Below are 26,921 nucleotides of genomic sequence, written 5' to 3'. Positions count from 1 at the left end.
CAGTAAGAACTGTGTGCTTGGGCATGGACCAGGGGTGCCAGGCACAGGGCTGGTGAGGCTGCAGACAAGAGGATATTCATTTATTAAATAAAATCAACTGACATTCCCAGAAACTGACTGCTGTTGTTTAGTCACTCAGTCGTGTCCAACTTTTTGCAACCCCATCAACTGCAGCACACCGGGCTTCCCTGTCCTTCACCATCTCCCAGAGCTTGCTCAAACTCATGTCCATTGAGTTGGTGATGCCACCCAACCATCTCGTCCTCTGTCGTCCCCTTCTCCTCCTGACTATGGTATGTAATACTCCAAAAACCACTGTGTAGAATCATCCAGGGGAGTTGGGAGATTTAAAAAAAACACAAACTCTCAGGTCCCCCAGAGACCTGGGCAGTGGGTGAAGCCTAGAGAAATGCATTTTTAAAGGCACACCCCACCCAGACCCCCAATCCCAAGCGGTTCTTCTGTTCAACCAAGGTTGAAAAGCACTAGCAGGGGATTCGAGACGAGAACAGAGCACAGGGAATAAAGTTACGCAGCCAGTTATGCATAAGCTCTGTATAAATCATGTAAACACCTGTTTCTAATCTTTAACATTTAGACTCATCTTACAGAACATTGAAGACTCCACTGTGGTTACAGAAGAGAATGCAAAGCTTATTCAGCCTTAACGATGTGCAACTTAAAGGGTGCGTGGCTGGTAGAAGGTGTACACCAGGCAGAGCACTGAAGGAGCTGACGGGATGAGAAATAAAGATGTGACCGCGATACTTGGGTCTATAAAGGTGGCGCTGGAGACTCTACACCAGCGACAGGATGCTGCTGGGGTGGGGGAGGGGAGAGAGTGGAGGGACGGGCCAAGTGAGCAAAACTCTCCTGGAATAAAGCACATTCGGTGAACTGGGGGAGCAAGCAGAGAAATGATGCAAAGGGTGAATGGGCTTGCCTTCTCTGGTTCCACTGCTGGGGGAGGCACTGAACGGGACCACCCCAGCAGGGAGCAAATTTGCAGTCTGGATCAGAACCCACTCAGACGTCCCTTCCCTTGGACTCAGCAATTTCACCACTGGTCCTTCATTGAATAACCACCACCACCACCTTCATTCCTACAGCACAGGCACATCTGTACAAAGCGACGAGAGGACTTCCCTGGTGGCCCAGAGGTTAGGAATCCGCCTGCCAACGCGGGGGACGCGGGTTCGACCCCTGGTCTGGGAAGATTCCACATGCCGTGGGGCAACAGAGCCTGTGTGCCACAACCACCGAAGCCTGGGCTCCCCAGAGCCTCTGTTCCCCAACAAGAGAAGCCACCACGACGAGAGCCCCTGTGTCGCCACTGGAGAAAAGTCCGTGTGCAGCAACAAGATCCAGCGCAGCCAAAAATAAATAAACAAACCTCAGTTTTAAAAAACGTGACGAGAGACAAGGGTCTTGCAGCAACACTGTTGAGAATGATAAAGACTGGAAACAGGCCATGGCCCATTGAAGCGGACTGGTTAAATAAATTACAATGGAGCCATGTGAGGGACAGCTGTGGCGCAGTGGCAGGGGAGAGTCAGAAATCCAGGCTGCAACCTGGGTAAACCGTGGAGCAATTAGGCTAAGTGAGACATGCCAGTCCCCAAAGAACAAATACTGTATGATTCTACTCATGTTAAGTACTTAGACTAATCAGATTCATAGAGACAGGAAGTCGGATGGTGGGGTGGGGGGAATGGGGTGTGAATGGGGAGTTATTATTTAATGGATATAGAGCTTCATTTTACCAAAGGAAAGTAGTTCTGTGGATGGACGGTGGTGACAGCTGATGAGAGTGCTTAATGTCATTGACCTGTACACCCATACATTTTTTTTTTTTTTGGCCAGGCGGTGCAACTTGCAGGATCTTAGTTTCCTGACCAAGTATCGAATAGGGGCCCTCAGCAATAAAAGCACAGAGTCCTAACCACTGAACTACCACAGAATTCCCACGACCTGTACACTTTGTCAACAAAGGTCCAAATAGTCAAAGCTATGGTCTTTTCAGTAGTCACGTACAAATGTGAGTTGGACCATAAGGAAGGTTGAGTGCCGAAGAACTGATGCTTTCGAATTGTGGTGCCAGAGAAGACTTGTAAAAGTCTCTTGGACTGCAAGGAGATCAAACCAGTCAATCCTAAAGGAAATCAACCCTGAATATTCATTGGAAGGACTGATGCTGAAGCTACTGCTCCAATGATATGGCCACCTGATGTGAAGAGCCGCCTCACAGGAAAAGACCCTGATGCTGGGAAAGATTGAAGGCAGGAGGAGAAGGGGACGACAGAGGTTCACATGGTTTGATCCCATCACCAACTAAATGGACATGAGACTGAGCAAACTCCAGGAGATGGTGAAGGACAGGAAGTCTGGTGTGCTGTAGTCCACGGGGTCACAGAATCAGACACAACTTAGTGACTGAACAGTACAATACACGATACACTTAAAAATGAATATGATGGTAAAGTTTGTGTAGCTATTCACCACAATTAAAAAATAAATATTTTTGAAATGCTTAAAATTAGATCATCTGTAGGAACAGTTTTCACAGTTGTCCAGGAATATGGATACAAATGAGTTTTTAAAAGAAAAAAAAAAGGGAAAGAGGGTTCAAGATCTCTATGTACCAATATAGAAAGGTCTCCAGTAGGATCTATCCACAGCAAGACTCACAAAGTAAAAAGAGCAAAGATATAGAACTGAGTATATAGAATACCACCCCAGGGACTTCCCTGGTGGCCCAGGGTTTGACTGCAAGGGAAGCGGTTTTGACCCGTGATCCCAGGCTAAGGAACTAGGATACCAATGCCCTGTGGGTATGGCCCCAAAAAACAATGCTATCCCAGCGTGAAAAAGGCGGGGAGTCTAAATATACGTTTGCATTTGCAAGAAGAACCACGGGGAGGACGCAGAAGAAGCTGAAGAAAGTGGTTCCCCAGAGGAACAACAATGGAGATGGGCAAGGGTGTGAGAGCAAGTTCCTGAAGGATGCCTGCACAGTGTTCTGAGGTGTAACCGGATGAGTAAATTACCTAGTTAGATTCTCCAGTGGGGCTGTCCCTGGAAATGGGGACAGGAGAGGTGGGGGGGGGGGCACCAGTGCTCTCATCTGGATCCTAAAGTCTGTGTTTGTATCCCTTTTATAAAAAGGAAAAAAAGAAAAGATGAAGAATAAAATTCTAAGTACCCCATAAACATATGAAAAGATGTTCCCGTCTCAGTAGTCAGAGGAATGCAAATTAAAACCACAGTGAGATGCCATTTCACACCCAGCTGGCTGGAAGACATTTAAGCGGGACAAAACCAGGATGGGGCTGCAGTAAGGGCACCCACAGTGTGTCGGGGGTGAGTGGGGGTGAGCCTGCACAGCCCCCAAGGAAGGCAGCGGGGGCCAGTCCTAGTGAGACAGAAGAGCTGCCACCCACCGGGGTCAGCCCCCCTCGGAACACACCAGAGAAACCCTTGCCCGCGAGCTCAGGGAGACACGTGTGCACAGGGTGCCCACAGCGGCATTGTTGGCAACTGTCAAAAACTGCGAACGAAGTAAAGGTTCATCACAACAGAACCGAATAAAGGACTGCAGTTGGCTCACCCAGTGGAGTATTACGCAGCAACTGAACAGATGAACTAGAGCCACAGGGATCAATACAGATAAATCCCCACAACAGTGCAGCAGGAAAAAACTGCAGAAAGGTCTGTACGGAAGGCTACCTTTAATATGTGGGGTTGGAAAAATGGAAAAGAATACCCTACATAACTCATGCAAATGTCTCTACATGTTAGTAGCAAAAGCAGGCCCCTGGATGAGGTTTTCTGAGCGTGTCTGCCTCTGGGGAACGGGAAGGGAGAGAAGTCAGGGAAGACACAGCGGGCTTCGGCATAAGATGCCGTCTCTTTAAGAATGAAGAGGACTTTATACATGTTTCAATGTCATTCTCCCTTAAAACAAAAAAAAATTAAATATTAAAAAAAGAATGAAGAGGACCTGAAATAACCAGGGCAGAAAGGATTTGAGAGAGCTCAGTCATGGGTACGCTGTCTTCACACGCTCTTTTCAGTAGTTGAAATGGATCTTAATAACAATACAAGTAACAATGAACCGGGCTTGGAAGACAGGGAGGGAGAGCAGAGGCCTGAGGCTGGGGGCGGAGGGCACCCAGTGTGAAGCACAGGAAGTCCCCTCATCTAGCCCCGCCCCAGCACCTGCCCCCCCTGGATGGGGTAGGTGACCTCTACCCTCTTCTTGGGGTTGCCTAGCAGGGATGCGAACGCGGAGCTTCCCAGGGAGACCAGAGGCGCGTCATTCTACACTGGGCCTCCAGCGCCAGCCTGGAGGAGGAGAGGGCTGTGGGACGGACCCTGCGCAGACCCGGCCCAGCGGGAGAGCAGGACTCACGGGAGCCATAACCCAAGGCCCTAACCCGAGGCCCCTGCAGCGGAGGCCAGGGAGGCCAGGCTGGCGCATGGTGCCCGACACACTGGGGCGCCTGCAGGCTGGGCCTCCCGGGGCCCTGCCAGCTCCAGAAAGAATTCCCTGAGCATGTCGGGGCTTGGGACGGCCCTGGGAGGTACCGGAGCTGAGACCACAAGCAGGGAGCTAACCAGAGGCCGATGGAGGCCGGGCAGGGGCTTCACGGGCTTGGCCGCCCCGCCTGGGGACCTCCAGGGTCGGTGGCAGGGGAAGGGGGAACACGCCGCGTGGGGAGAGAGGGCAAGACGCAACTCCCAGCCAGGGCGAGGCCCCCCAGGAGGCCTCAGGAAACGGCACGCCGGCCATCCCTGAGAGTTCTAGGCAAGTTCTAGATGCCTGCTGAGGCCCCCACACCCTGGGGGGGTTCTCCCTCCAGGGCTGTTTGCGGGAGAAACACAGAACAGCGAGAGGCCAGGCTCCAGGGTTGGGGGGGACCCTGGTCTCGAAGCTGGAAAGGTCTGTGCCCACGTCTCTCACCCCAGGTTCTCACTCTGGCGAACACCCACCAGCCAGGGTGTCGCATGGACCCCTGTCTCAGAGGGTGGGCTTCTTCTCAGGTCCACACAGGGCCCCAGGGGGTCCAGAGGGTCTCGGCCCGCCTCACCCCGACACCCAGGCCAAGGGCAGCAGGGGCAGGAAGGAAGCTGGAGGCTGAGCCCCCCGGGTGTCTCTGGGGATCACGGGGCAGCCCCCAAGGCTGGGGGGGGGGGCCCTGCTCACGGGCTTTGGGACAATAAGGAGGAAGAGAAAGGAGGGGGCGGGAGGAGGGCAAGAAGTCAAAGGAGCACTTGTTCTGCTAAGTAGAGGTTTTGTTGTCAAAAACTGGCCCCAAACTCTGTCTCCGGGAACTCCAGGGCAAGCCTTGGTCCACCACACCCCACTGTCCGTCAGCACCTCCCACCTCGCAACACAGCTGACTCCACACACGGCCACACCGCCATCTTCTCTTCTCCTGTCGGCCCCGGTCACCCCCACCCGGCTCAGCCCAGCCTCGGGACCCTCACCACGCAATCCAGTCCTAAGTTCTTCCTAAGAACTTGCGCGAAGCCCTCAGCCAGAGCAGAAAAGTGCAAGCTCTCCTCTTTCTGACTCCAGGAAAGTGCAGGTGTGCCCCTGCCCTCACCCTAACTGCCCCCCGCCCCCACTTCAGGACCAGGGCAGTCCGAGCTGCGAGCGGCGTCTCCAAGCAGGTGGCCCGCACAAGCACCCTCCGCCTTTATCAAGAGCACGGCCGATAAAGATGAGGAACACAGGCGGTGCTGGTGGGAACCAGGGAGGGGCCCAGGGTCGGGGAAAAGGTGAGGGAGTGTGGCCAGACAGGGCTGGACAAAGAGAACACGTGGCCAGGCACGCCCCGACCTAAGAGCCCACTCAGGCACGCGATGGAAGCAGAACAGCAGATGTGGGTCCCCTGTGGCCCGGGGGGACCCCCTCTGTCTCCTCTGTACTCCAATGGACGGGCAAGGCCCCCCGGCAGACAGCCCAGGAGGCCGCAGGGCCCTCTTGAATCCTGCTCCCTCCATCAACCGCATCCCTCTCGGGACAATCCCAGCTGACCTCTCCCCAAGGAGCAGCCACGTGGGCAGACAGACGGCACCGCCCGGCGTGTCGCGGCCCGCTCCCACCCTGCCCACCACACCCAGGATCCGTCTGCCTGCCTCAGCCTCACAGGGAGTCACCACAATGACAGCTTCCCCTGCTGGGCGCAGGGGCAGCAGGGTTTCAGCCCCAGGCCCGCAGGGCAGGCGGAGGAGCCCGCAGACTGCAGGGCACACAGAGCGTGCAGGCGGATGCCCAGAGTCACACAGCAGAGCCAGAGCCCACACCACAAGCCCCCTCGGGCAGGAGTCACCCATGCCGCCTGGGACCGAGGATACAGTCACAACCGGGGCTGGGAGGAGGGAGGAGGGCAGCGGGGGCTCCAGTCCCCACACCAGGCGGCACAGAGCAGGGCTTGCAGCCTGGGCCTCCTCATGGCTGAGCAGGTCCTCAGGAAACACCCAGTCACGCAGAGAGCCTTGCGGGTGGCGGGAAGGTCAGGGGACGACAGGCCCCCATGGCCAGAAGTGGGTGCGCCCCTGAGAAGTACCGTGTGCCTCCACAAAAGTGAAGACAGAGGCCACCCTGACAAGAAGGCATCCTTTGGCCAACGGGGGTTCCACAGACCACACGAGGGCTGTGGGCACCCAGCCTGACCCACCCGCCCAGGACTCGGCGGGGGCTCAGAGGACTCACCTCGGAACTTCTTAGGGGGGTTGTCCAGGTCACCAGCCGCGGGCTCCACCACACAGCGGTCATCCACCAACCTGCGGGATGAGGCAGTGAGTCAGCACAAAGAAGATGCCCACCTGCCCAGGCGGCCCAGGGCACCAGGAAGGCCTCCAAAGAGACCGCACGAGGGACAGAATGGAAGGCTGGGTTAGCAGATGTAAACTTTTATACATGGAATGGGTGAGCAACAGGCTGTTACTGAGCAGCACGGAGAACTACATTCTGGAATGGAAAAGAATGTAAAACAGAATGCATGCATGTCAAACTGAATCACCTTGCTGTACAGCAGTAGCTAACACATCACTGTATGTCAACTATACTTAGACAAAAGAAAGAAACCTCTCCCTCCATCACTGACGATCCCATACCATCAAGTCACCGCCTTTCCGGGCGCCACTGTTAAAAGGCGAGGTCCCCTGGGTGGGGGTGGGGGAGCCCCCACAAAAAGCACAGAGACACATGGAGTCTGCCACTGCCCTCACCCGCTGGAGCTGCGTCCTGGGGGTCTGCGGCCGGCCTGGGCTGCCACACACTGCCCACGTAACTCCTGTCACGGCCCTCAGACCCCACCCAGACCTGATGGAGGAGGGAGAGAGAAGGGGGACCGAGAGACAGAGCCTAGGAGAGACACAGAGAGACAGAAAAGACAGAGTCAGAAAGACAAACAGGGTAAGAAGCACAGGCAGAGAGACTGAAGCAACCCAGCGAGAAACGCTGATGAGACAGCAGCCTAGGGGGCAGCCTCTGCGTCTCAAAGACAAGACAACAAACCTTCCCAGCCTCCATCAGGCCCATTCCACACCCTCCGCTGTGGTCACCCTGGGCCCGAAATTCCTCCCCTCTATCCTGGCCGGGGTTAATCCTGAGTCTCTGGAGGACACCCACCCACCCATCCATCCATGCCCACATTTAACATTCTTCAACACCACACAAGCCTCTAACACTATGATGGTGACGATGACGACCCACCATCTCAGAGGCCAGCTCTATCTCAGCACTTCACAACCTCCGCCTCTGAATTCTTACCAACTCACCGCAGGGGGCTAGTCATGAACACTATTTTATAGAGGAGGAAACTGGGTTTGAACACTAATTTGTCTCAAGTCACAGAGCTAATTCCAAAGCCTCCTTCTGGTCCTCCCCTCCTTGGACTGGCCAACAAGGCCTTTTGTGATCTGACCTCCACCCACTCCCTAGCCAGCCTCACAACCTCCCTGCCCTAGCTGTGCTAAAATCTCTGGTTGATCCCAAGGTCCCTGGAGCTCTCACCTCCACAGAGTGGTCCCAGCAGCCGCCCCCGCTCCCCTCCAAGCCCCTCCATTCTTTCATCCCTTTATCTTCAGTCCCTCCTTCCTTGGCCAGTGCCCTCCCGCCTGCCGCATCCCCTACCCACCTAGCCCTGTGTTCCCACAGCGCCGGGTCCTGGCCTCTCCCGCGGCCGTGTCTCCTCTGGGGCTCCTCGCGGTGTCTAGACCATGAGTTCCCTGAGGACAGGAGCCTGGGGTTTCCCCTTAGGAATCACCAGCACGACACAGTCCACAGTAACAATAATGACAGCAAGCAGGATTTTGCTTCTAATGTTTTCATATATTATTTAATTTTCTAAGTCTCCCGTTTTTGCAGGAGTTCCTCCATTTTGCAGGAGATACGGAGAGGGCAAATGATCCGGCCGAGGACACACAGCCAGCAAGCAGCAGAGCTGGGCTTTGAAGGCAACAGGTGCAGCCTCAGGAAGGGGAGAGAAGGGCCTGCTGTGAGGACCCCCTCAGACCCCTCCCCATTCCCAGCCTCCAGCTCCATCCTCTCTCCTCCACCAGCACTCAGGCCCTTGGTCATCTTGGCCACGCACGGGTTCAAAGCACGGCTTGTAAATTTACTGATAACTTCCGCCTCCACCTCCTCTGTCCCTCTTCCCTCAAACTCCAGATTCGTAATCTAACCACCCACTCCACGTCTCCACTTGGATGTCCACAGGAATCGCAAATTCAGCACGTTCCCAACGCGGAGCTCCTGCTCTTCTTGATGCCCTCTCTCCATCCAGCTAATCCCTCCTTCCAATTGCCTGGTCCTCTCGCTCACCTCTCACAGCTAACCTGTGAGGAAACGCTGTGGGCTTTATCATTAAACTATGTACGGAATCTGAGTCTAAAATATGACAAAAATAAACCTATCTATGCAACAGAAACAGACCCACAGACATAGAGAACAGACACAGACATAGAGACTTGGGGTTGCTGCAGGGGGCGGGGGACGTCAGGGAGGGACGGAGAGACTGGAGTTTGGGAGGAGCAGATGCAAACTATTATACAGAGGAGGGGGAGAAACAAGGTCCTACTGCAGAGCACAGGGAACTACATTCAATATCATGTGATGAAATCACAATGGAAAATAATATATATGTATAAATGAGTCACTTTGCTGTACAGCAGAAGTTAACACAACACTGTAAATCAATTGTACTTCAATAAAAATTTTTTTTATTATGTACAGAATCTGACTTTTCATCACGCCAACACCACTTCGTCCAGGCACCCAGCGGCTCTCACCCGGTATCACTGTCTCCTAACACCCCTCTCACCTCTACAGCCTGTCCTCCACATAGCAGCAAAGGGATTCCTTGAAAAGGTCAGTCAAATGAGGGCAGTGCTCTGCTGGGAACCTCCAAAACCACCCATCTCAGAGGGTAAGGCAAGAACTCACAAGACCCCTTCACCTCTCACACCTCATCTCCTCCCCACCCCACCACCCCCGCCCCTGGCCCACTCTGCTCCAGCCCACCGTCCTCCTCCAGGCTCCTCAAACCTTCCAAGAGACTTGATCTCAGCTCTTCCCTCTGCCTGGCACTCTCTACCCTAGACACCCTCCTAGCTCCACCCCTCGCTCATCTCCTTCAGATCTCAGCTCAGATGACCCGTTCCTGTGGCCAGGCTCCCTCCCTGCCCTTTTGAAAACTGTGGACTGCTCTCTCTCACACACTTCTCATCTCCTTCAGATCTCAGCTCAGGTGACCCGTTCCTGTGGCCAGGCTCCCTCCCTGCCCTTTTGAAAACTGTGGACTGCTCTCTCTCTCACACTTCTCATCCCCCTGCCCGCCTCACTGTTCTCCACATCACCACTTGGCCTGCTACAGAGTTTATTTGGGGTCCTATTCCTCCCTGACCTGAGATGGAAGGTTCATGAGGACAGGGATGTGTCTGTATTGCTTCCTCCTGTATCCCCAGCACTTGGACCACCTGTCTGGCACGGAGTGGCACACTCGGAATACACACTGAGTGAATTAATCATTTTACTAACTACTGAGGGAAGCACACGAGAAGCAAAAGATAAGGTCTCTGCCTCAGGGAGTTCAAAACCTCACTGGGAAGACAAGTCACAGACTCAGAAGAGTTCATGATCTAAGGAATACGCATGGGTGCCAACTGATGGTACCAGCTGTGGATTCTGTCCAAGAAAGGGAGAGGTCAGAGCTTGGCCAATCAGAGAAGGTGTGAGAGAAGAGGCAAGAGCTGTGCAGAGCCTTGAATAATTCATAGAATTTCCTGTAAGACATTAGTGAATCAGATTAGCTGGCTGTCTCTTGGCAAAGCCCTGAGAGGAGGGGTTGCAGGATGGTAAGTTTGGGCAGGGGAGGGGAGGAAGTCGGGGCGGGCCTGGGACCTGGCACTGCTGGGGGTACCGGACAGCCAGAGGGCATTATGGAAGTCAGGGCAACCGAGAGAGGCTGGGGTACCCCCACAGCCTCCATCTTGTCCAATGCATAAGGCCCTGTAGAGGCCATCTCCCCAGAGACTCCCAGTCTGAGGAAAACCCATCCTCACCTCAGAAACCCTCCATCCCTCTCCTGGGAACTCTTTGTCTGGGTCACACGTGCAGAAAAAAGGACAAGCAAGTTTGGATGCCTGGCGTGCTTTTCCTAATCCCCCTGGCACAAATGTGCCTGGTCATCATGTGGATGTCCTTCTGTCCCCGCCCACTCTGGCATAGCTTCTGAAGCCCTGCTGTCTCCCACTGAGCCCCTCCCCAGTGCCCAGTGGTTTACAGAGAGCAGAGCACATTTGGGGAGTGCAAGCTGAAGCCTCTTAGAGAAGGGGAGGGGTTGGTCAGGAGCGGAGCTTGGCTTCCAGCAGAGCTGCAAGCAAGGTCAGAAAGGAAAACATCCCAGATCCGCAGCCAAGAGGGGACAGGAATGGTCTGTATGGGCGACCAGAACAGAGAAGCAAGCCATGTGGGCCATGAAATTAAAAAGGCACGGGGCTCCAGGAAGGCATCAAGAAAACGGACAGGGACTTTCAGGACTTCCTCCGGGATCCAACATCCCACTCCCTCCCTTCTCCAAGTGCGGGTCCTGGATGAGCAAAATCAGCACAGCTTGGGAACATTCCGCACCCCTCCCCTGCAGCCTCTGAGGGATGGCACCTCGCCCTCCCCATCATTTCATTTCCCATCTGGAGGGCAGCCCTCCACCAAGCCCGTAGGCAAAGAGGTCAGCCAGCGGCAGGGTGTTTAGGAGGTCCCAAACTGCTCCGCAGCGCGCCCGCGGAAGTCTCCCCTCCGTCCCTCAGAAGCTCCTCCTCAGGACTGAGGTGCTATCGGGGGGGCGGGGAAGGGAGGGGTGTCCCATGAAGCTATTAACAGATAAGCGGGAAAGCCCTTATCGGACGGGCTGCGGAGAGAAAGACCCGAGACCAGAGGGAGGAACGAGGGCCGGGACTTCCGACAGCTAAGTTTCGATGGAGTGGGAGCCTCAGAGAGCGCGGCCGAGACTTTAGAGCCTCTGGGTAGAGCGAGAGGCGGAGAGGTGGTCGCCGAGCCCCGCGCAGAGGCCCCCTGAAGCCCCGCCCCGGCCCGCCGAGGCCCCCCCTGAAGCCCCGCCCCGATCCGCAGAGGCCCCCTGAAGCCCCACCCCGGTCCACCGAGGCCCCCTGAAGTCCCGCCCCGGCCGGTGAGGCCCCGCCCCGGCCGGTGAGGCCCCGCCTACTCGCGGAGGCCGCAGAGCGCTCCCGGCCAGCCCCGGTCCCGCCCCCGCCGCGGAACGAAACTCGCCTCCCCGCGTGCGGCCGTCGCCCCAACCGCGTCGCGGAGGGAATGCGAGCGCGGCCTCGCCCCAGCCTGCCTCCCACTGCAAGCCGCCGCCAGGACGCTGGGCCCGGGCCAGGCTCGCCCGGGGGCGGCAGGAGGCGGGCGCGAAGAGGTGGGGACGAGCCGCCAGCGCCCGCGCTTTCCTCCCCAGCCAGGGAGCCCGCGAGGGGCGGCCCCGGGGGAGCCCTTCCCACTGGTGGCACCCACATCCCGGCCGTACCCCCCCCCCATTCTCCCTCAAGGTGGGGGCATCTGTATGGGCTGTACTAGTCTGGTCACAGGTGTCCGGCTTCCGATGCGCACCTGGCGCCGTAACCAGAGCCGGGCTCTCCTGGGAGAAGCTGCCCCTCGCTTCCCCGTCCCCTCCCCGCCTGGGCGCCTCCATCCCCGTCCAAGGGCTGGGGAATGGCCTACTCCCGCCCGCGCTCAGCCAGCCCTGTTATCTCTGTCTGCTCCCCCCCGCCCCGCCCCCGCGTCCTGCCACCTCCAAGGCCGGCCGCACCTCCGCTCCTGCGAGTTCCCTGTCCGTCCCCAACAACTAAAGTGGGGGGGGGGGCCCTCAGCCAAGATCACTTTAGAAGAACCGATGCTCCACTGTGCAGAACACGTTTACTTTATAAATCGTGTTTACACCTAGTACCTCATCCCATTCTTACCACAGTCCAGTAAGGTTCACAGAGTTAAAGGAACCACCTGGTCCACGCAGCTGGTAGCTGATGGCATTTGTACAATCTAGGTCTCCATCAGTCCCACAAAACTTTACTGTGAAGGGATGATATGCTGGGTGTGGTCCCCACCCTCTGGAAGCTCCTGTCCACCATGCTGAGTCCTGTGAGAACAGGAGCTGCGTCCTACACTCTCGCCAACTGAGGACAGTGGGAGACACAAGATGGGTCTGAGCTTGCACCGTGCAGGACCCAGGAGGGATCAGCAGGGTGGGCAAGGGGAGGGGGTGAGAGGAGAGGGAGGGTCCGGCAGCAAGTCGGTGGGCAGGCCTGCCCTGGACCCTCTGAACAGGAGTTAGTGGACAGCTCTGCTCTAGAAGGATGTGGAGGGTGCTGCCCTGAAAATGCTCCAGGGCCTGCACCCCAAGACCTTGGGAAGGAAGAGAGAAAGGCAGATGCATCCAGGGGCATAGGCCCCATTCTGCCCAGGGTGGACTTTGAGATCAGGTGGAAGCCGTGGAAAAGGTACTGGGGCGGGTCAGTGCTGCCAGGAAAGATTAGATAAGGAGGAGGAGCTAGAAGTGGTGCAAGTGACTATCAGAGAAGCAGCTGAGGAAAGAGGCCTGCAGACTGGAGAGACCCTCAAGGGTCCCTAGACAGCCCCTCCCTGATCTAGCCTGGGAAAGAGAGGTGCAGGGGGAGACCAAGGAGCTCAGGCCGCACGGTTAAAGGAACAGCCAGTTCCAGACCCCAGATCTCCTGACTCCCCAGCCCAGGGCACTGGCCACCACCCCACAGATGTAGGCCAGACCCACGGTAGGCCATTCCCAAAGCAGGCACTGTCAGAACACTGGGATCGACTGGTGGTGGATGGAGGCCTTGGATTCCCCCTCCCCAAATACTCAGTCACATCCACTGGTGTGGGTGGGGAGGAATGCTGGGCAAGTAACCCAGGTTCACTGGCTGGGATCCCTGGCTCATCAGAGAAAAGCAGTCCACTTCTGCATCTTTGCAGAAAAATACCCATAAACCTGACCTCTACACGTCTTTCTTTACCAAGGATCCACCCGGAGCCACCAAAGGGACCAGAGTATATGGACTTCAAAATAAGCATGGCTCATCCTTTCAGAGAGCTTATGTCTAGAAAGGACAGCAAGCCACATACTCAGGCTCTTGGGGAACCCCAAGAGTCTCCCCAGCAAGGAACAGAGGCAGCAAATGTGATTAAACCTGACCAGACAGAAATAAAGACCCTTGGCCAGGGCACAAGCTTTCAAAGCACTGCCTCTGCCCACAGGCCTGGATTTCTGGCTCTCAGGGGTGGGTAGGCTCTGGCAAGTCCTGGGGTCTCTATTAGGCCAAGGAGAAGAGCGACGGGGAGCAGGAGAGACAAGAGAGCTGAGAAAAGGCACAGAAGACAGGCAACCCTGGGCCACCCAGCCCACCCCCAGGCCTCTCTCCTGCGCTCCATCCAGGGCATGGGCTCTGGGCCTGTCCAACCTGCCTAATAACTGAGGCTGGAGGGGCCTTCGCAGGGGAGCCCCGAGGCCTAGGCCACTCAGCTTCAGACCCTGCGGGGCAGCCCTGATGACTCCACAAAGGGAGACTGTCTATAGCCTCCCCATCAGGGTGAGGAAGAAAGAAATGGGAGCAGGCGCTGCTTCAGATTAAAGGAGACTCCGGAGGCATTGTGAATCAAATTAACACATGGACCTAGATCAGATCCTAATTTAAAGACACCGGTGGTCGAGGCCAGACTGAGAACAATGGAGTGGCTTGGCCTATGGATCCGGCCTTGGATACTATTCGGAAATTACTAACTGGTGTGATGACAGGACTGCGGTCACACAGGAACACAGCCTATTTCTTAGGAATGTAAAATGAAGGATGTAGAGGCGAAAACATGCACTGCGTGTAATTTACCATGAAACACTTCAATAAAAAAATAAGCACAGTAAGTATGGCAAAATGTAAACAATCACTAGGTCTCAGTTGAATTCAGTCACTCAGTCGTGTCCGACTCTTTGCGACATCATGAATCGCAGCACGCCAGGCCTCCCTGTCCATCACCAACTCCCGGAGTTCACTCAGACTCACGTCCATGGAGTCAGTGATGCCATCCAACCATCTCATCCTCTGTCGTCCCCTTCTCCTCCTGCCCCCAATCCCTCCCAGCATCAGAGTCTTTTCCAATGAGTCAACTCTTCGCATGAGGTGGCCAAAGTACTAGAGTTTCAGCTTTAGCATCATTCCTTCCAAAGAAATCCCAGGGCTGATCTCCTTCAGAATGGACTGGTTGGATCTCCTTGCAGTCCAGTGGTGGATATATGTGTTCTAAATAATTCTTTTTTTTTTTTTGCAGCACTGCAAGACACGAGGGACCTTAGTTCCCCAACCAGGCATCGAACCTGTGCCCCCTGCACTGGAGTGTGGCGTCTTAATCACTCGACCACTAGGGAAGTCCCTTTCCCTGCTTTTATACATTTTATATATGCCTCCAGATGGTGGTAAGGGGTCAAAGGGACAGCACAGACCAGAGCTGTAAATACTTGGGAAAGTCCACCCATTGCCAGCAGCAGCAGCATCTCTGAAACACAGACCGAGTTCTCCCTCTCATGACCTGTCACCCCCGTCACCCTATGTCTAGACTCAGATCCTGGAAAGCTGGCTCTCCTGCAGGCTGGAGGAAGGCGGTGATGGCTGGCTGGCTGGCTGAGTGATGGGAGAGGGATTTGTGAACCAAATATGCACAGGTGTCTGCCTCAAACACCTGCAGCTGCCCCTGGGCTAAGATTTATGTTCACTGTCTCTTCTGGCTCTGCCCACCTGCCAGCCAAACAAATATGCACCTTTACACGCACTGTGATCATTTCACTCCCCTGCTCAGTCCCCAGCCAGGAGTCCCCACAGTCTTATCTCCCCAAGTGCAATGTGTACCCCCTCTCCAAGCCCCGGTCCCACCACACCCCAGGTCCACTGTGCTGTCAATACCCAGCCTCATTTCTGCCCTGGTGTGGAAAATCTTGCAGCCTCTTCTCCAGTAGCCGTGGCGGACTCCTGCTGGGTCACCCCCCACCTCCCCAGGGGTCCGCCACGCAGAAGGCTGCAGGTACAAATGCTGGGAACCACCGCCACCCTGGGCGGGACCAGGGTGACACATGTGGGGGCTCGGAGCTGGGGCCTGTGATGAACTTACTGGAGATCTGGGCCCTGCTCTCCTCCCCTCCCCCCAGAGGCCTCCCTCCCTCCTCTCTCACAGCCCCTACTTCCAGGGAGGAGCCCTCCAGCTCCACATGGGTGAAGCGTGGTGAGCAGGCCTGGGGGTGGATTGCAGGAGATATCTGCTCAGGAGTAATCGAAACACAGACGCCTCCCCACAAAGGAAGGACAGAAAGCTGTCGTGACCCCACCCTGAAATCCAGCATATCACCCCACCCCCAGCCCAAGCCTCTGCCCCACCCACCCACAGCCTCACGGGGCCAAGAAGGGGAGGGGAGGGGAGGGGACGTGGGTCAGGAATGTAGGGCAGGGCAGAGCAGGAGCAGCTGGCTACGGCAGGATTCTTTTAGGGCCCAGGAGGAGCAGGCAGCTAGGTCCCTGGAGCCCCAGGCTGGACCTTGGAGCTGATTCTGTCCTTGGGCCACCCCCACACTGACTCCTCTCCACTGCAGCCCTCCCCATCATGGCCACCACGCCCAACCTGGCCCAGCCTGGAGGGCAGAGACTGGCCCTACTCCCCACACCCCTAGTGCAATCCTCTCAGACTCGTGATGTGAAGTGAGCATCCCTGGGGCACTGGGTCCCAGCTTCCTCCTCCTCCTCCATCACCACCTCCACCGTCAGAGTTAGAGAGAGCCAGCAAGGGAAAAGATGTGCCTGGGCATTCCCTGGTGGTCCGGAGGAAAGGACTCCACACTCTCCCTGCTGAAGGCCTGAGGTTCAATCCCTGGTCAGGGAACTAAGATCCCACACGCCACTCAGAACAGAAAAAAAAAAAAGGTGTGCCTTCCCTCTGATCCTGGACTTCCACTTCGGGGAACCTGTCCCAAGAGGATAACTGGACAAGTAGGTGTTCTGGCATGTAGGGACTAGGATGTTCAGTGAAGATTGTGCAGAATAGCAAGAAATGTACAGCCAAGCCAAATGCCCAAGACTAGAGTTGCTTAAATAAGTGAGGCACATCATGGGTACATCATGGGGAAAACACAGCTTAATGTATTCTCCCCAGAAAGCCAGCATACAAAGCCAGACGTGCAGTTTGACCATTTTGTACATGTTTATTTGTGGGTGCATAAAAGACTAGAAAGTCCATATAGAGGCTGTCAAGATAATCACAGTGGTATTGCAGATAACTTTTTATTTTAGTTTTTCAAGTTTTCTGCATGGAGCATATATTATTTTTTAATCAGGAAAAAACAGTATGGGAATCCCCTGGTGGTCCAGTGGTTAGGATTTGGCGCTTTCACTGCCGGGGCCTGGGGTTCTATCCCTGGTAGGGGAAATAAGATCCTGAAAGCCATGGAGCACAGCAAAAACAAAAAAGTTTTAATTAAGAAAGGAAAAAATATATATGTATTTTCCCAAAAACAATGGGTTGTATGGATTGCTCTAGAGGAGGCTGAGACCCTACCTTAGGACAGGGGTAAGTCCAACGTCTCATTCCAGTGAAATCACAATTAAATGAAAGCCAAGGGCAGTTCGGACATCTGCCCATGGAATTCAGTCTGCACGGGAAGGCCAGCGCCCCCTCCTGGAATTACCCGTGTCTCAGAGACTTAAGACTCAACAGGCTCTTAGAGACCATTTCTCTGGGCTCTCCACTGTACAGACTAGAACAGGCCAGACTCTGTCTTGGTTACTGATTCCCCAGTGACTAGAACTGTGTCTGGCACATAGTAGGTGCCCATTAAATGTTTGCTGAATGACTTAGTGAGGTCTGATGAAAACTAAGAGATGGGCTTTCCAGACCAAGGAGCAGGCCTCAGACCCCACCCCTACAAGCGTTAATACAGTTGGTCTGACATGGGATGCTGGAACTGGGTTTTAAGACACACAGGGATTCTCAGATGCAACAGAGCACCGTAGAGGATAATCATGGAGATAGAAACACTCTGAGAGGCAGGGCCTTGCCAAAATCACCCCTCCAGTTAGAGACAAAGCAGGTCCTGACCCTGAGACCCGGGGCTTCCTCCACATTGACCTCCGCCTTCCTGGGTCCTGACCTCCAAGGCCCACCCTCCTGGAAAAGCAGATCACAGCCCCTGTGATCACCGAGCCCTGAGTGACACACATCCAGAGGCCCTGACCCCAAGTGGTGCTCCAAGGCCCAGCCATAGGCAATCTGACCCATTCTGGGCCTCAACTGCACGACCTAGTCCACCCACACCCCCCAGCTTACTGAAAGGGTCTGGGGGCCCCTCCTCTGGGCACTCAAAGTAGACCCTCAGGGAACTGCATGTGAGACCCAAGGGGCCCATCCCGCACTCGGGGCCAGTTCCCCACAGCCACTGCCAGAAGCCACAGTATATCCTTCACGGGCAGTGGCCTCCCTCCACCTCTGCTGCCTCCCACCCTGGGGTGGGGGGGGGGGGGCGGCACGAGGCAGTGTCCTGGCCATGCACTTCTGCCAAGGACACGCATGGGCCTGCTCTCCCTTCCTGCCCGAGGTCTCAGCCTGCTCCAGGATCCACTCCTCAGACCCCTCCCGTCCTTCCAACCCAGAGTTAATGTACAATCATCACCAGGAGCTCTAATTACCCAGGCGGCTCTAATTGGCCTCCTCCACTTGGCTCACAGAGCCCAGCTGGAATCTGAAGGCTGCCCCAGACTCCCTCCTCCACCAGTGCCTGCACTTCCCACCTCCCAGCTGAGCAGCCTCACTGGCCACCAAGGCTGCCCTTGTCTTCACCAAATTCATTTCCTCCAGCCCTCATTGGGCACCTCTTGGGCACCAAGCATTGGGATCGCCTGGGAACTCAATCAAATCACCCTCCAGGGTTCGCAGATACGGGCCCCAATGGCCAGGGTGAAGGCAAAGGGGGACCAGAGCTGAGGATGGAGGCAGAAAGATTCCGGCGAGGATGGAGCAGAGGGAGAATCACAGAGAGTGATGCTTCTCTTTTAGACACCAAATGTCTAAATTTTAGGCTCAAAATGCAGATTCTGATTTAGTGGTACAGGCTCGGGTGTGAGATTATGTATTTTCTAACAAACCTCTCCGTGATGCAGATGCTGCTGGGCCAAGGACCACACTTCGAGTGGCCATGCTTTGCGGTGTTCAGAAATCATTCTTCCCTTGAGTTTGGCTCTGAGCATGTGCCCAGCACAGTGCCGGACTGGCTGAATGGGATACTTAATCAGTCAGTCCTGGCAGAGTGCCCAGCATTAGAAGGCCCTACAGAGAAACCTCCAACTAATCATAAAGCGTCAAACAATACAGTTAACATCGGAGAGGAACTTGTACAAAGTAGTTTGAAGCATAAGGGAAAAGCGGTTAATTCTGCCCTGGTTGGGGGTGGGGGGTGGGTGGGGGGCTGGATCTCACAAAGGAAGCGCTTTGCACCAGGTCTGAGAGGGTGGGTCAGATTTACCCAGGTGGAGACTGGCTGAAGGGCGGGGGCAACACAGGAACAAAGGTAAAGAGACAGGCCAAGGTTCCAGGAATCTCAGTCCAAGTGGTGCATCGGGGGTGTGAAGAGGAGGTGAAAAAAAAAAAAAGACAATTGATTTGGGGCCAGCACATGCCGGTGCTAGAGTGCCGTCTGGGAGGGCGGGCATGCAGGCGTCGCAGCAAGTTGGGTGCTCTGGGAACCAGCCCCTGGAGCAGAAGCGCTCTGGCAGTCACAGGCCCAGCCTCAGAATCAGATTGGCGAGCAGGAGGCTGCTTCCTGGGGCAGGAAGGGCTGGGGCGGGAAGGAGCTGTTAGGAAGCAATAGAGGGAATCCCTGGCAAGGGGATGAGGCCCGTGTGAACGGCAGGAGGAGACGTTTCCCTTGGGCTTCCCTGGTGGTCCAGTGCCTGGGACTCCCCGCTTCCACTGCAGGGGGCGTGGGATGGGTCCCTGGTCAGGAAACTAAGATCCCACCTGCCAGACACTGCGGCCCCGCCAAAAATTTCCCTTGATTCTGTTAGACGTCACAGGTGCTGAAAAAGCCCTCCTGGGGGCTTAGCCCTAACACTGGGCAACAGAGAAGATGGTCATTTCTCCAAAGCCCTGGGCCTGTCCAGACAGCAGAAAGGAGGCTTCCACCATCTGCCACACCCTCTGCTCCTTCCCTTGGTTATCAGAGGTGTTGACTCCGTGCCAGCCGGGCAGCCTGGCTAGAGGGGCAGTCCGAGAGTCGTTGCTCTCTGAGGGAGGTCAGCTCACCGTGCCCTCACCCACTCCCATCCTCTGGGAAACCGAACAAGAGAAGAGACTGGCGGGGAGAGGTCGAAGGGCTGGGGAGTCCGCATCTGAATGGAGAGGGGGCTGGGAAGGCCTGGAGGTGCTGAGATAAGGCTTGAGGTATGCTAGAATTCCCAGTCCGCATCCCCCTTTGGCTGACTCAGCCCTCCCGCCCTCGAGATCTTTCCCACACGACTAAAGCTAAACTCCCAACAAGACACCAAGGGAGCCAGGTGACTCCCACCTCCTGAGCTCAGGGTCAGCTCGCCCTGGGCTGAGGGTGCCAAGGCTGTCCTCCAAACCCCCGGGGAGAAGGCACCTTGTAGCCAGTTGGCGTCGAGATGAGTTGGGTCAGCAAAGAGGGTGGGTTCATCCTAAAGAACCGCTGGGTGTGGTAGATGAGACCATTTAACACAAGTCCGCAGACTGTAAAACATGACACAGGTAACAGGCCCCACCCTGGGGCTGGAGAGGTGCAGGAGCCACTCTCCCCTCCGCCCCAGCGACTCACTCAACTGCCCTTCGGAAGATAAACCCATTTCCTCTCATTCTTTCCCTGCCCTATGCCAGCTCCGGGCCTGGCCCTCTCCAGGGACGTGAACGGATTCCTTGCTCGTCCAGACCCTGTGGGGTGGCGGCCAGAATTAATTAATGTTTGCAAAGTGCTCCAGAGATCCTGGGACCAGGGACCCAGGGGCGCCAGATGAGCTGCGCAGGAAATTGCCAGGGAGAGGCGGGGAGAAGGGGCCGCCTGGCGGGACCTGGGACGCCTGGAAGGAGAGGGCGGGGAAGAGACTCCTAGAGACAGGGAACGGGGCAGGAGAGAGCTCGGAGGAAAAGGTGCGACCCTCCGAAGGAGCGGCAGGTCTGTAACTAGACGGCCCCGGGCTCCTGGCCCTCCCGTTCACCATCACCACCACCACGATTCCGCTTCGCTCCAAAGTCGGCCACGTCCAGGCCCGGATGCCTGTCCCCGACTACCGCCACGGCCACCCACCTGCCTCCCCGCATAGGGACCACCTGCAGAGGAAGTCCCAGGCGCCCCCTCCTCTGGGGAAGAAAGGCAAGCGTGCAAGGGTGGAGGCTTCGCGAAGGGGGCGCCTCCTGCCAACACAGGCGGGGCGCCCGACTCCTACCTAGGCAAATATTTCACTTCCTTTCTCTAAAAGGAGGCGAGCCGCTCCCCTGTTCCTTCAAGCTGGGGGACGACCAGGTCCCCTGACGGCAGGAGGCAGCAGAACGCACGCAAACGGCACCGGGGCCCACCGCGCCCCCTCCCCGCCCGCGCCCCCCTCGAACTCGGCTCGCTCACCCCAAAGTGCTGATGAAGCCATTGACGGAGCCCTCGGCGTACAGGGAGACGATGTCCCCGATGTGGAGGAAGCTGGACATCTCGCTCATGGCTGCGGCCCTCGGGGGAGCCGGGGCGGTGGAGGCGCCCAGGGGCGCGCGACCAGGCGCGGTGCGGAAAGCGGAGACGACCCGCGAGGCCGAGCGGGGCGCGCCCCCACCTCGGAGCCGGGCGCTCGGCGCGGCCGGGGCGGGCTGGTGGCCCCCGGAGCTGAAGGCGGCGCGGCGCGGCCGGGGAGCCGGAGGTGGCGTCCGGGTGAGGAGGTGCCCGCGTCTCGGAACACCCGCCACCCGCCCGCCCGGCCCGGCCCGCGCCTACCTGCGGCGCAGAGGAGCAGGAAGTCTGGGGCAGCTGCACACACATGCAAATCTCGCCCGGGAGGCGGGGAAGCCACACCCCGCCCCCCCGGCCCGCCCGCCGGCACCCACGTGCGGCGGCCCGCCTCCCGCGCCCCTCGCGCGTCCGGGCCCAGCCTCCCGGACGCCAAGGCGGCCGCCGGCCCCGCGCGATCCCGACGGCTGCCGGGACAGATTTCCAGCTCCGGCGAGTCCCCGGCCAGCCTCCCGGAGCCGCCATCCCTGGGAGGCCCAGAGGGAGCTCTCAGCCCTCGAGGTTCGCCGAAACGTCTACTCGGCCCTCGAGTCGCTGAGGGCTGGGCTGGCGGCCGCGAAAGGGTGAGCCCGGGCGCCTCACGCGCGCTCCCTTGAACCGCGCCCGGAGGACGTGCCCAGGAGCGCCCTGGCTGCGGCCGCCCTGCGGCCACCGCACCGTCTCCGCTCCCAGCTGAGAGCCGTCTTGCGCGGAGAGGCGCGCTCATTCCTTCGCAGAGCACATCGGGATTCATTTTTCTTAACGTAAAAAGCCTTTTCATTGCACAAAAGAAAGTGCTAGGGCTTGGAGGGGAAATGAAGCAATGGGGTGGGTTTTGTTTTTTTCTCGCCGCATTCCTGTGTACAAAGAGATCCAACTTCCGAATCAGTTCAGCCGCTCCCTCTCCAGGAGTTGGCTCCAAAACTCCTGGCTTCTTCTGTCTTTCTTTTCTTTTAAGGGGGGAAGGAGGAGGGCAGGAGTGAAAACTACCTTCGCTGGTTAATTGCGCACCCGAGCGCCAACGAGGACCAGACCAGGGCCAGCCCCCCCGCCACCCCCGCCCCGGGAGTGACCCGCTATGGTGTACCGCTGAGCAAAATTTTGTTCATGAAGTCCTCCCTTCAAACGCCCGTCCCCAGCTCGCCTGCTTTCTGTTCTGTCCCCGGGCGCTGCGGTGTTTGCTTCCTAGTCCTTTTATCTTAGCTTCTGGGATAGAGTGCCCAGTGCCACCCATTCGATCACGTTTACTCCCTTCCGACACCCCCACCCTGACTTCCTGGGAAGGGGGAGGCTTATCCCTGGGCGATAGGGAGGAGGGGGCTGAGGATTGAAGCTGGGGATTGGAGGTGGAGAGAAAGACCCCGGAGGGATGAACTACGAGGAGCCAAGAGACAGCTGCTGACCCAGGGGGAGAGAGTGAGGAGCCCCTGGACCTGAGGCTTTTTCACAAAGACCCCTAGAATGTGGGAGAGGAGGACGCCTCCAGGACTGCTGAGTTCAGTATTTTCCAGTCTTTTCACCAGGACCCCACAATAGCAAATCAATTTTACCTCAGACCTGTCGGCACCTTCATCTATATATAAGCAAAACAATAGTTTCACAAAACAATACTTACCCTTATGACCTGTGATTGCACTCTGATATTTTCTGTTCTATTTGTTTTGTTTCATTTTGCTTTTTAAAACTGATTGTGAACCACTAAATTGCTCTGTTAAATGTACCAAATGAGTTGCAAATTGCAGTTGGAAAGACCTCACCCTGGCCACTCTGCCAAAAGGAGATGAGCAAATCCTGGAGAAGGAGAAACAAACCTCTAGGTCACACAGCCCCGTACATGGCAACTGGAACCAGCAACCCTACCCTTGACCCCCAGCTCCTGACCGCCTGGCTCAGTACTCTCTCCAGGGCCTGGCGCTACACTGGAGCCTCAGCTGTCTGTCCCCGGAGCCCAGCTGGGAAGGGCCAGCCCCTGAAACAGCTTCACTTGCTCCCAGAAGTCAGGACTCCACTGCATTTCCTGCAGACAGAGCGGAAACATACGCATTTGTTCCACAAGCATTTGTCAAGGGCCCACTTGTGCCGGGCCAGTTGCCTAGTCCCCTGCCCCAGACAGTGATGATGAAGAGGAGTGCGCTGGAAACACCCGCTCCAGCGGCTTCACTCTGGACGTGTGCCTTCCTTGCCCCAGCCACATCCGAGGGTCCATGTCCTTCCTCTCCTAAGATTCAAATGGAGGGTTCCATAACTCGGCCAAGGTCTGACAGCCTGCAAGTGGAGGTCAGGCCTACCTTGCCCAAAGCACCTGCCACTGGTTCCCCCTTCACCCCCAGGTCAGGAGTACTCTGATCCTCTGTCCCTCCACCAACCAAGAGCACTCAGAGGTGGGGAGAGCAACCGCCATCTGGCTGAGAAGCCCTGGGAGGGATGCCCCGGCAGCCTCCTGCCACACATACACTGCCTCTGGGTGCTCCTCTGGACCACAGCACCCATCCCGTGTTCCCAAAGGAGACACCGCTGGGCTTCAGACCCCCCACCCCCACCCCATCACCTGCCTCTTAGAAATCATCTCCACTGGAAGCGCTTTTATGCATCTGGGTACTGAAGTAGTTTGTTTAAAGAAAGGTTCAGTTGGTTAAAAAATAATAAAATGTAAGAAACTGATGATATAGCTGCAGTGAGTTCACGCCCCCCTTGTGTTTCCTCATCACCCACATGATCAAATCTACAGGACTCAGCTCAGCACACCAGACCCTGTCTCCTCACCCACCCCTTGGCAGGCACAAAGGTTGCTGCTCCAGAATGGTGCTGTGAACTGCGCAGGCAGTTCTCATGGGCCTGGGATCGAGGCCCAGTTCTGCCACTTTTCCAGAGGCCGGTCTCCCAGCCTCCATTTCCATACGTTAAAGGGGGAGGATACCATTCCAACACTTGGGGGCAGTGGGATAAAGCACAGCACCACCACCCCCCACCCACCCCCGGTTAAGAAGGACCGAGTGCGTTCAACCTCGTTTCCCCAGGACCACATCCACTCCCACTCCACCACTCCCTGCTTTCTATTCCCACAGTCAGAAGGAACTCTCCTTCCTTGATACCCAGAGCAGCAATCTTTTAAGTCTTATTATGAAATATTTTCAGAAATAAGATTACATTTAAAATAATAGATTGAAAAGAGAGTTAGTGCCCTATACCTATCCTCCAACTTTGTCAAATCTTCATATTTTGCAAAATTTAGTTCCAACATATATTTTTTTTAACTAAACAATTCCGTTAAAAAATGAAAAAAAAAATTCAGTTGAGGTTCCTTACATGGGTGCGTGCGTGCTGAGTTGCTTCAGTTGTGTCCAGCTCTTTGCAACCTTGTGGACTGTGGCCCGTCAGGCTCCTCTGTCCCTACATACACCTCCCCATCTACCCCGGGCCCTGCCCCAGCTCTCCCTTCCCCCTCCAGAGAGAACCCTGATTTGGGAATATTGTTTCCTGCAGTTTTCACACTTGAAAAGGTACAGATGCATCCATAAACAATGTATGCTATCTCTCCGCAGGGCTTTACATTTTGAGTAAATAGTGTCACCCACCTCGCGTGTAAACTCTGGCACATGGAGCAGAGTGACAGCCCACTTCCTGCCCACATCACGATTGGTCTGTGTATCGGTCGGTGGCCACGAAAGCCCTGTCTCGGTTTGGGCTGCTACAGCCACGTTGCAGTGGACATTCTTGCCTGCTTGTGCAAACGCTTGAGTGTCTCTAGGGCAGTGTGGGTCACACTATGGACTCAGACATACTCATGAGTCCTGAAACCAGCTGAAAGCATAAAGATCAGCACTTTTTAAAACTCAAAATTGATTAGGAAATAACCAGCATCACTAGTCTTCGGGGTCACCATTACGGTGAAAGTCCTGTGTCGTGAGTGGCATGTGTATTCTGGATCTCAGTGTGGGATTTAAAAACTCTACTCCGGAGTGAGAACTTAGAAGGTGAACTTGCTGGATCTCAGGGAAGATGCAGTTCGATCTCCTAGGAGTTGATGAATTACATTCCAAAGAGTCCTTTCTAAGTCACCTTCTCATGGGTCACTCGGAGAAGGCAATGGCACCCCACTCCAGTACTCTTGCCTGGAAAATCCCATGGACGGAGGAGCCTGGTAGGCTGTAGTCTATGGGGTCGCTAGAGTCGGACACGACTGAGCGACTTCACTTTCACTTTTCACTTTCATGCATTGGAGAAGGAAATGGCAACCCACTCCAGTGTTCTTGCCTGGAGAATCCCAGGGACAGGGAAGCCTGGTGGGCTGCCGTCTACCGGGTCGCACAGAGTCAGACATGACTGACATGACTTAGCAGCAGCAGCAGCAGTAGCAGCATGGGGTCACTAGAAGTATGTCTGCTGAGCCATGCCCCCACCAACACTTGCTGTTGTCAGGCTTCTTAGCCTGAAATTTTTTTGTTTCCCCACTCTCAGAGAACAGATTGGGGCCATCTTGAATTGTAATGCTCTCTCTCCCTTTTGGCCTTCCCCATTAGACCATGAGTTCCTAGATAGATGAGGCTGTGTCTGCATTAATTTGTGTCCCCACCGGGCCTGGCATGTAGCAAGTGTTCACAAAATCTATGCAGAATTGAACTCTCAAAGAGGAGGAGGATGGGGAGAGTATAAAAGTTATTCCAGGAGGGCTTCTCCGGTGGGTCAGTGGTAAAGAATCTGCCTGCCGTTGCAGGAGACACAGATTTGATCCCTGGTCCAGGAAGACCCTCCATGTCATGGAGCAACGAAGCCCATGTGCCACAATTATTGAGCCTGTGCTCTAGAGCCCGGGAACTGCAGCTACTGAGCCCATGCACTGCAGCGATTAAAGCCCACACACCCTAGAGCCTGTGCAACAAGAGAAGCCACCGCAGTGAGAAGCCCGAGCACCGCAAGGAAGAGGAGCCCCTGCTCTCCGAAGCCAGAGAAAGCCTGCTCACAGCAAAGAAGACCCAGTGCAGCCAGAATAAATAAAAACTTTTAAATAAATCAATAAATAAATCTGAGAAATAATACGAGACTGTGGGAGCCCTGGCTCAGGGTATCAGACTGCCAGATCCCCAGGCAGGAGGTGGGAGCTTCCAGGGATGCTGTAAGTGGTTGGAAAGGAGAACTGATGGGCCTGACCCCTCCTGAGAGGCTTCAGTGGAATGACCTGAAGCTGGGACAAAGATTAAGCCCAGGAAGGAGGCTGCCTCCATCCTCCTGGCAACTGGTTTGCCTGGTTCAGGCCCTAACCTCCATGGCTGGGTTCCTCCAGCACCACCTCCCAAGGAGTCCTCTTCTAGAAGGAAAATAGAGAGGATGGGACACTCGGGTCAGAAAGCCCAAACTCAGGATTCGCAGGGAGCCAGTGACTGCAGGCGCCTCCAGGAGGGGAAACTGAGGCGCTGGGCCTAGACTGGGGGGATGGGGAATTCCTTCTTAGCATATCTTTTTTTACCTTTTGAATTTTGGACCATGTGGATGTTTAACCTATAACCAAAACTAAAGATGCTCAAATTCTTAGCCCCTTAGTTGCAAGCTCCAAGCACCCTCAGAAAGACCTCCAGGAACCCACCTCCATCCTGC

At 55.9% G+C, this 26,921-nt stretch overlaps 1 protein-coding gene across 1 annotated transcript in view; it reads right to left on the bottom strand.

Annotated features, from left to right (window-relative positions):
- ITPR3 (inositol 1,4,5-trisphosphate receptor type 3) overlaps nucleotides 1–21,382 on the bottom strand; it is a 68,062-nt gene extending 46,680 nt beyond the window's left edge. Inside the window, exons 1-2 of the mRNA XM_061397939.1 lie at nucleotides 21,201–21,382; nucleotides 6,722–6,792 (exon numbers count right to left, since the gene is read on the bottom strand). Coding sequence (XP_061253923.1) covers nucleotides 6,722–6,792; nucleotides 21,201–21,289 — 160 coding nt within the window. The 5' untranslated portion in view covers nucleotides 21,290–21,382. The remainder of the gene's footprint in view (nucleotides 1–6,721; nucleotides 6,793–21,200) is intronic.
- Nucleotides 21,383–26,921: the final 5,539 nt, after the last annotated feature.

Source organism: Bos javanicus, chromosome 23 (genome assembly GCF_032452875.1).
Source record: "Bos javanicus breed banteng chromosome 23, ARS-OSU_banteng_1.0, whole genome shotgun sequence".
NCBI lineage: Eukaryota > Metazoa > Chordata > Mammalia > Artiodactyla > Bovidae > Bos > Bos javanicus.
Note: the sequence above shows the minus strand (reverse complement) of the source record. Positions and strands in the feature narration are given on the sequence as shown.